Source organism: Dendrobates tinctorius, unplaced genomic scaffold (assembly GCF_039654945.1).
Source record: "Dendrobates tinctorius isolate UK_male_01 unplaced genomic scaffold, ASM3965494v1 ptg000046l, whole genome shotgun sequence".
In the NCBI taxonomy this organism is placed as follows: Eukaryota; Metazoa; Chordata; class Amphibia; order Anura; family Dendrobatidae; genus Dendrobates; species Dendrobates tinctorius.
In genome coordinates this window covers 74,529,997-74,540,673 of record NW_027361714.1, presented here as the reverse complement: position 1 = coordinate 74,540,673, position 10,677 = coordinate 74,529,997, and the positions used below count along the sequence as shown (strand labels likewise).

The window sequence follows — 10,677 nt, the reverse complement described above, 5'->3', positions numbered from 1 at the left end:
CTTGCCAGCCAGCCCGTTACTGCCCTGCGCCTGTCAGTGTCTGCCGCCAGGAGCCCCACTGCCCCATGACACCAAGTGCTCGGAAGAAGCCCCTGTGAGCTGCACCGGAGTGAGAGAAGCCAGATAACAAGCTGTAGACGTGCATTCAGCCGGTAATGGCTGGCTTCTCTGCAGCACTGTGAGAAGTGACATTGCCTCCCGGAGACAGCACAGCCAGCCTCCCCTGCTGCGGAGATGACAGGCGACAGAGCCCAGGAGGAAGAGCCGCCTAGTCCTGTCACGACAGCTGCGGACGAGAGCTCACCTCTGCCTAGTCCTGTCACGACAGCTGCGGACGAGAGCTCACCTCTGCCTAGTCCTGTCACGACAGCTGCGGACGAGCGCTCACCTCTCACTGTGGGAGAGAATGGAGAGTGGAGCAGCTCGGGGCCAGAAGGCAAGAAGCTGCCGGACACCACCATCAGCACAGGGGAGAAAGCCGCGTTCACTCCTCCGGAGGGCGGCTGGGGCTGGGTCGTCATGCTGTCTGCCATGTGGTGCAATGGCTCAGTGTTCGGCATCCAGAACGCCTGTGGCGTCATCTTCGTGGTCCTGGTGGAAGAGTTTGGCAGCGTTGATGATCAGCAGCTCATGTTCAAGACAGGTGAATAGTGTGGCCACTAGGGGCAGAACACGTGGGGTGCTGGATGGAGGGCAGAAGTTCTCTTTGTTCTTACTCTGAAGTCACATCTGGCCTCCCTTCAAGTCATAAGTTATACGGCAGTAGCAGCTTTCCCTTCCACAGACATGACAGCTATAGACGGGCAGAGGAATATTTAGCAATATCATGTATTTATAACAAAATATGATGAAACACATGATATACTCCGCTCACTGACATCTGGATCACAAATATACTAGACTTGGCATGTGTAGCACAGAATAGCACAGCTCCTGTATTGGCATGTTATGGCCATGGGGCTCAGAGCCTGCCCTCTGTGATATAGAGATGTGTGATCTGTCAGAGCTGCTGCTATTATTGGTAGTTAGAGCTGATAACTATATGTGTCTCATCCACTTATCTGTATCTAGCACATCTATTTAACTACCGGTACTTAATATCTATCTCATATCTATCTAGTATCTATTATCTATCTATCTATCTATCTATCTATCTATCTATCTATCTATCTATCTCATATCTATCAATCATCTATCTATCTATCTATCCCATATCTATCTATCTATCTATCTATCTATCTCATATCTATCTATCTATCTATCTCATATCTATCATCTATCTATCTATCAATCATCTATCTATCCCATATCTATCTATCTATCTATCTATCTATCTCATATCTATCATCTATCTATCTATCTATCAATCATCTATCTATCTATCTATCTATCCCATATCTATCTATCTATCTATCTCATATCTCTCTATCTATTTATCCCATATCTATCTATCTATCTATCTATCTATCTATCTAGTATCTCTATATCCATCTATTTATCTATCTATCCATCTATCTTTATTCTGTGATTGTATTGCATACTTTTAAACCCACTTGTTGTTTCCCCGAGTGAGGGCAGAGTGATTTTGGCTGCTTTGATTCCAGGTCTTGTTTGGATTTGTGCGGCTATCACCATCTGCTTCGGCTCTATCAGCATTAGTCTTGAGTGCACAGGAGGGAGATGCATTGACCCCATCAGGGGATAAGAGCAGATAGCTGTCCTACATGACTCTTTTGTGGAATGCCAGTAGTGTCTTCCTATTCCTCGGCTGTATTGATCGGATTCCTTCGCCCCAGGCCTCTGAGGCATGTGTTCAGCTCTTCAGCCATAAATACTTCCAGCACAAATGGTCTGAGAGCCAAAATAGAACAGCAGATTGCTCCTAGATGTAAAGCAGTGACTAGTGATGGTATAAGCTGTGCTATACGTGAATATAAGAAAACAAGTCTTCATATGACTTTGTCAATGGAAAGATGAAAAAAAAAGTTATAGCATTTTGAAGAGAGGGAGAAAAAAATGAAAAATCCTTCTAAAATGAGTTCTTCAGGGTTTGAACTACGTTGTTACCGATGACTTATCCTTAGGATCAGAATCAGATGTCACAGATCATCATTTTTAGCTCTGGCAGTGGCTGGATGTGAATAGTGTACAGCGCTGGAGCAGCACAGTTCTGTACACTATGTGATGCCTGTTCCTGTGTACTCCAGCTCTGCTCCTATCTATTTCAATAGGAGCTGAGCAGCCGAACCTGTGAATGGACATTAAACATTGCGCAGAGCCTTGCTGTTCCAGCTCTGTTCACCATTTACACCTGGCCACCTCTGGAGCTGGTAACACCTGATCAATGGGTGTGCTGGGTGTCAGTGCACACCGATCTGATATTGATGACCTATCCTATGGATTGGTCTTCTACGTCATAGCAGTGGACCTCCCCTTTAATAATTAGCTGCACATTTCTGGAGCAGTTTTGAAATTTCTGCCTAAAGTTCTGTATCTGATACACAGTATGGAAAGCAGTCAACATCTCTGTATGATGCGTAAATGTTTAGGAAATGTATTACAGAATATGTACTGCTCGCACTACAGTAGTGGTAACTGATTTCATGAGTGACACATATATATATATACATTGTAAGATAGCGCTCACTGTTTGTGCTAGGGGGACACAAACTTGGCTGCGATATTGAGGCACACAGGAACACTTTCACTAAAAGTAACAGTCTACATGGTTTATTTCCTTCATAAACCAATGTCACAGGTAAACAAGGCAAACAGTCTTAAGGGGGTTTTACACTAAGCAATATCGCTAGCAATATCGCTAAAACGTCACCGGTTTTGTGACGTTATAGCGATATTGCTAGCGATATCGCTATGTGTGATACTTACCTCCGACCGGCTCCCCCGCTGTCCATCGCTGATCACGCGAGAATGTCCGGCTCCATTTCTCGTCGGGCGCTTCCTGCTGAGACTTCCTGCTGTGACGTCCAGCGACGTGTGGAGGCGGGCCGGAGGACGCAGGATCGCTGTGTGTGAATGGTAAGTATCGTGCGCTGCGTCGCTGCTGCATCGCTGTGAGATCTTTCTGTATGAAAGCTCACTAGCGATCATTTAGCGATGCACCAGCGATCCTGACCGGGTCGGATCGCTGGTTGGATCGCTGGTGCATCGCTAAATGTAAAAGGGCCTTTACATCAGACGAATTCTTAGTGTCCATAGTAGAGCTTCGCTCTCTCAGGCCTGTGGGCACACAGGCTGTGCCATGTCCAGCATGCAGGCTCTATAGCCTGAGCACAGTCTCTTTCTGACCCCGGTCAGTATCACTCACATTTATCAGGGAAACTGCCGAACTGAGATCACCGTCCCGGACAACGCCTTGCTCACCAGGCCGCCTAATGGTTCCAGATACTCAGCTGGGCTGTAGCTTCCCCATGCAGAGCTGTCGCTGACTCTGCTCACACATGGCCTCTCTGTGGGCTGTTCAGGACGTCTGTCTCCACTTGGAACCGTCCAACCCACAGGCCACCAGGTCCAAAGCCTACCACGTGCTCTTCAGGTAGGTAGCATACCTTCCAACACGTAGGCCTTCCAGGACCTTCCACATGAACCAATCAGATCCATGCACTCTTCCCATGTGACCAGACCTCAGGCACATTACATGCATGGTACATAACCCCTCCCACAGGTGAGGTATGGATCACATGGTCATGACCTCACTGCAGGTTCTTTTACACAGCCACACACATACAGGCTTTATCTTGTGCGTTCAGACACACACCCCTGTGTTGGTTTGTAGGTGACTGGTCCCACCCATCTCACCAAGTCACCTGGAAGCCTCCTCAATGTACAGCAAAAACCATCAGCAGTAGATCTGCTGATCAAAGCACGGTCAAGCTTCCATCACAGGGCACCCACCCCTGTGATACATATCGGCCATTTACAACCCTGCCACTCACCATTTCCCCATCACAATAAAGCAAACGCCTGCATGCATGTCCTGGAAAGCCCATACAGTGCCCCCTAGCTGTCACAGGGGTCACTGCATCACAACATAAAATATTAAATCATTTTGTGTGCACTACAGTTCAGCAAAAACAAAATGTAGAACCCTGGTACAGCAACCACATTGCTGGCCCGTGTATGCTGGACCACAGCCATGTGAACCTTCTCCTACCTGCTGATTAGTAGGCCATCATCATTAGGAAGTCATGCACTCAACACATAGTGCCGGACATACTAATCAGAAGAGGTACCTTGGATGCTGGAGAGTAGGAGGAGGTTCGCATGGCTCTGGTTGAGCGGTCATGGACTACCAACCAACAAGGCCACTGGACCAAGGTTCTGCCAATATTTTTCCATAACTCTAGTGTGGACTCTTCTAGTCAATCATTTTGATTGCAGTAAATTTCACTACTTACGTTCAAGTCATACCTTCAGAGACATTGGTTTTTGCGGAGGATCCTAACCTTATAAAGCCCTGTGAAGCCATTCATTCGAATCAAAGTGTGTGTTGAATTTTTGATGCTCCTTATTGTTTTTTCGTTATTATCTGCCTGTCCCGCGATTTTGACTTAAACACTTGCTGAGATTCTTAGAGGAAACATGTCAGCCGAATCACATCGCCCGAACTACCGGCAGCATATATATATACTTCAAGCATTGGCGTTCATAGGGAAAGCAGATGAAATGTCCCATACATTTATTGTTTAGAAAGAATGTTCCATATGAATATTACATCATCCACAAAATAAAGGAAACCACATGCGGCAGTGTGTGCCATGGTTAGTCATTTAGTTAAGTACACATTTATGGAAGTTTATTTAAATTGACCGTGTTATTATTTGCAAACTGATTTACTGTACTTTGTTGTGGATGTATGCAGCGAGTAGGAAGCCTTGGGGGGGCTGCGTTAGTTCACTTAAGGTTAATGCTGCACTGATCAAATCCACGTTTGAAAAAAAAAAAAAAAAAGTAGTATAAATGCAGAAGTACACATAAATAAATGAATATTGCTCTCTAGGATCTGCTTACACCTGAGATTCCTTATTCTGATATGCTGTTCAGAACAGCAAAATGACCCAAAGTGACAAACACACCATACATGGCTGACTGACCACTTTGACGATATGGGGTCTGTCTGAGTTTCCTTAAGTTGTTAAGAATTTTACTGAAAATTTTGTCTGTTTTCGTTGCTAGATTTGCAAAGGGGGCATCGAATTGAGACTCCAGCACATTTGTAAATAAAGCTTAAGAGGATTATCTTAAGGAGGTCTTCTAGTCTAGACGCCCGATTTTTATGCTATTTTTGCGGGGTTTTTTGTGGACAAGGTATAAGGATTTTTGGGATAGGGTTTTTTACACGTTTGAAGTAGTCTTACAAATTTTTATATCAGGAAAGAGTATAAATAAGCACTGTAAAAATGCAGTGACGTGGGAAAAAAAAAAGCGATGGTGAACGGTGACCATGGTCCCAGCTGTTGTTTTTGTCTGAAACGAAAAAAAAAACAAAGAGATTCCTAATTACTATGATTGTCGCTGTCTCCGGTAGCAGAATTAAAAAAAAACCGTGAGAACTAAAAAAAAGGCGTCATGCTGAAAATTGAGTATCGATTTTAGGCACAGTTTAGAGGCCTCTCAGAATTCCAAAAATAAGATTTTGACTTAATTCTGGTACAGGACATAGGCACTGAAAATGTGTGCACAAGCCCGACTCAATTGACCAATTGGTTCTGGAGATATCGTGGCCACCGATTTGAAAAAAGTGGCTTCGAGAAAAACGCGTTAAAGTTTTTCATACATCACACAGAGACATGTTTTCTTAAAATGGACATTGCAAAAGTAAGGTATCGCGTATTAGTCTGTTGTCTGGTATAGCCGTCAAATTAAAATGATATATTATAAAAGTATATAAATTTATATAAATCTATTATTGACTTGGCACAAGAACTTTATACATTTCTTTATTTAAAGGATTCTTTTCTAACTGGACAACCCTTCTTGAATACTATATTTCCCAGTGTAAAATAAAAATAAATAAAAATGCCAGATACGCACCTCCCGAACCGGTGCCGTTCTAGCTATGTCGATGGGTATCCCAGGGCTTAGAATAAATAGAGCACTGCACTGGTGGTAGGGTCTCCCGGAGTTGTCATAAGATTTACTACAGTACTCATGTGGCAAACCAATCAGTAATGGGCCTGGTACTCAGCTGCTTTGCCCACGTTTCCTGCAGACGCGTGAAAGAAGTGTAGGAAATGAAGCTAATTAGCCGATTGGCTGCAGATGATACGAGGCATGACAATGATACATGAGCCCTGTGAGATCCAATGCAAGAGTTGACTATCTGATATTTCTATTTTACACAAGAAAATCGTTTTTAAGAAAGAGTTTAACCCCTTTAAAGTCTCTAGGGTAGGGGGTGGGATGTGATTGTTCGCGTTCCGCAAGGGGTCTGCTTTAGGACTAATGAAGAATGATATGGTGCAGACTCAATGGGACATTTGTGAATTGAAAAGTTGACTTGAGTCTGTCAGAATGAAAGGCTTTGTACTGTAGCTCTTTGCTTTGGCGCTTCTCCTAGAAGGGCATATGAAAAAAGCTATCACTTTTCTTAAATCATTGGCTAAAACAAATTGGCCAAATTGACCAGATGAAGACAGTTATCCTACTACAATACACAAATGCATTGTATGACAGTTTGCTTTTTGGGGGGGAAATTAGGCAGAGAGGTGCTGTTCATGACCAAAAGCAGATTATGGTTGAGTATCACTCTACTTACTTGTCTGCTGGGTTCATATTGCATTCCCCAGGTGCGTTTAACGCATCCGTTACATAGCGGCATTAAAGCTATGTAAGGCTAGTTTCACACTAGCGTTTTTTAGCACTGCGCTTCGTGCGCAATAGAATGGCATGCAAAAAACGCATCATGCGTTTTGCATGCGTTTGCTTTTTTTTAGGCGCATGCGTTTTAACCAGTTTCTAGCCATGTTAACTCTTAAAACGCATGCAATTTAAACGCAGGCGTGCACATGTCCATGCACACGCCTGCGTTCCCCTAGACTGTAATGTGATTTTTTTTTTGTGCATTTCCGTGCGCAAGCGTGCGCATGCATTTTTTTTGAGACGGGTCGGACGGACCAAAAATGCAACAGGTTACATCCGGCGCGCCTAGGCGCACACTACAAAAAAAGCATGTGCATGAAAACGCATACGAACGCGTGCATACGCTAGACCATGCGCCCCCAAGTTAAAGATGGGGCGCAGGACGCATGCGCATAGACGCGCAGCGCTAAAAAACGCTAGTGTGAAACCAGCCTAACTGATGCATTAACGCACGCATAGACTGCTATAGACTAGCGCATCGCTAACGCATACCATAATCGACATGTGTTAGCGATGTGCCGTCATTGTGTGACGCGGTCTGCAGCGTCCGAGGGTCCGTCACTGCTAGTGCAGATGAAGCATCTGTGCTAGCGGGATCACATAACGCTATGCGTTGAACGGACTGCATTAATGCTATGTGAACCTGGCCCTAGATTGTCAAAACAAGACTTCACTTAGCAAAACTATATTTGACCACAAGGGTAAACCTAAAGTGGCTTTAGGTTGTTCTCATATGTGATTTGTTTTGAGGTTTTTCCTTTGTACATCTATAGATTTTACAGTCTTCACTCTTCTCTTTCAGACAAGTGGGTTGAAAACATTGTAGAAACATTGTTCTGTGCTGCTGGAAGGTGGTTCATCCAGATGTTCAGAATTAAAAACTTCACCTGTCTGGATTGGGGTCCAATGCTTCCGACTTTTCCATGTGAATTTGGCACTGTGTGCAAAGCTAAGACAGCATGTTTTAATTACTGAAACAAGGGACATTAGAAAAAAAGGCGGCACTGATCTGGAATCTTGGGCTTGCAGGATTGTAGACATTGGCTTTGTTCCCATCTGATGTCATTATCTGAAATAAAATGCACAGGCTTTATCACATGCACAAGGATTTTCTGCACATCTGTTTTTATGTCCTGACTCCTGAGCACAGCACAAATGGCGGTTGTTAGAAATCCTATCTTTGCGGTTCATTTCTGCAGAGTACAGAGTACATTGTGACTCATCTAGTCACTATTCCTCAGTCTTATGTATTTAGGTTCTTTTTTTATTGCGTATGATCAAAAGGGCACACAGAATATTATACTTGGGATGAGGCAGATAAGAAATGCTGATGTGTATGTAATCCCATGCAAATAATTTAGGCAGCTGATATGAAAACCAGAGCAGCTGGACACAACAGCCATCTTAGCCTATATCTGTCAACAATATGTTGGTAGTTGGTTAACTATTTATTTATTATTAAACATTTGCTGAAAAAGTGCCATCATATTCCGAAGCGCTTTACAGAAATTGTCGTTACTGCCCCCATTGGGGCTCAATTCAGATTCCCGATCAGTATGTCTTTGGAGTGTGGCAGGAAACCGGAGAACCCGGAGTAAACCCACGCAAACACGGGGAAAACATACAAACTCCTTGCAGATGTTGTCCCTGGTGGGATTTGTTGTTATTGGAGAAGGTGTTTGGTGGATTGGTGGTGTTTTGTGACTGTTGCTAGGTTTGGAGTGTGTGATAATTCCCTGTCTTCTCCTTCTTTGGTTTAACCCCATCCTCCACTTCCGGTGTTTACTTCTGTTGCTTATGAGTGTATATTTGTATGTTTGGTATTTTGCTTTATCCCTGTTCGTATTACCTTGTTAGTCTGGTTGGTGTATTACGGTACACTACTACTCCCCTCTTCCTTGGGTGGGAGAAGGGTACATCCTGAGGGCGTATTCAGGAGCTAAGGCAAGGCACGTGGCCCAGGCGTCTTCACCATCAGAAGTAATCCGGGCAAACTAGGGAAACAGCCCCGGGTCCCAGGACACCCAGCAACAGAGCCGTGACACCAGTTTTCACCTTCATGACCAGGCCAAATTTTACAATTCTGACCAGTGTTATTTTATGTGGTAATAACTCTGGAACGCTTCAACTGATCCCGCTGATTCTGAGATCTGTTTTGTGACATATTGTCCTTCATGATATTGGTAAAATTTCTTTGATATGACTTGCATTTATTGTAAAAAAAATAGGAAATTTGACAAAAATTTACAAAATGTCACAATTTTCAAACTTTGAATTTTTATGCTATTAAATTAGAGAGTTATAAATAACATTTCCCACATGTCTGCTTTACATCAACATAATTTTTGAAACATAATCCTTTTTGTAAGGCGTTAAAAGGGCTAAGCGTTGACCAGCGATTTCTCATTTTTCCAACAAAATTTATAAACCATTTTCTTTTAGGGGCCACATCACATTTCAAGTAACTTTGAAGGACCTATATTACAGAAATTACCCAAAATTGACCCCATTCTAAAAATTGCACCCGTTTGAATGGTCAAAACTACATTCAAGAAGTTTATTAACCCTTTTGGTGCTTCACGGGAATTTTTCTAATGTGGAAGGGAAAATTAACATTTCACTTCTTTTCATAAAAATTTTACTTTAGAACCATTCTTTTTATTTTTACAAGGGTAACAGGAGAAAGTGGACCATAAAATTTGTTTTGCAATTTCTCCTGAGCACACTGATGCACCATATTTTGGGGAAAAGTACCACTTGACTTTTAGAACAAAAAATTAGCTGGAATCAAGGCTATGTCGTGTTTGGACAGCCCCTAAACCATGGAAACCCCCCCACAAGTGATGCCATTTTGTAAACTAAACCCCTCAAGGAATTTATATAGATGTGTGGTGATCACCTTGAACCCCCAGGTGCTTCACAGAATTTTACAACGTTGATCTGTAAAGATGAAAAAAATATTTTTCCCACAAAAATGTTTTGTGTTACATTTTGTACGTGGTCAAAAACTACTTATGAGGCACAATGCAAAGCTCAGAAGGGAATAGGCACCATATCGGAGTTCAGATTTTGCTGGATTGGTTTGCGGGTGCCATGTCACATTGGCAGAACCCCTGAGGTGCCAGAACAGCAGAAACCCCCCATATGTGACCTCATTTTACAAAATACACCCCCCAATGAATTCACCTAGAAGTGCAGTTATTATATTGATACCACTTGTGCTTCACAAAATTTTATACCATTGGGCTGTAAAGAAAGAATAATTACATGTTGTTTTAGCCACCAGTTTTAATTTTTCTAAGGGCCGGTAGGAAAAAATAGACCGCAGTTTGTTGTAAAAAAATTCTCCTGAGTGCACCAATACCCTACATTTAATCGGGAAATACTGTACTTTTCAGGCACAGTGCAAAGCTCAAAAGGGAAGGAGCACCATATTATAATGCAGATTTTACTGTTATGGTTTGTGGGTGCCATGACTCACTGAGAGAGCCCCTAAGGTGCCATGACAGCAGAATTCCCCATAAGTGACCCTATTTATGAAACTAAACCTGTCAATGAATTCATCTAAGGGTGCAGTAATCATATTGAAACCACAGGTGTGTCACATAATTTTATATCATTGGGCAGTGAATAAAAAAATAATTTTCAGATTGGTAAGTGGGTCAAAATGTCACCAAAATTTGTCCCACAATTTCTGCTGAATGTAGAAATACTCCATATGTGGTTGTACAGTACTGCTTAGCCATATGGTGACACTCGGAGGGAAGGAGCGCTATTTGCCTCCCGGAGTGCAGATTT

At 43.0% G+C, this 10,677-nt stretch overlaps 1 protein-coding gene across 1 annotated transcript in view; it reads left to right on the top strand.

Moving 5' to 3' along the window:
* Positions 1-234: 234 nt before the first annotated feature.
* The window catches only part of SLC16A10 (solute carrier family 16 member 10), a 145,181-nt gene continuing 134,738 nt past the window's right edge, over positions 235-10,677 (top strand). Inside the window, exon 1 of the mRNA XM_073576003.1 lies at positions 235-643. Within this exon, the coding sequence (XP_073432104.1) occupies positions 235-643 (409 nt within the window). The remainder of the gene's footprint in view (positions 644-10,677) is intronic.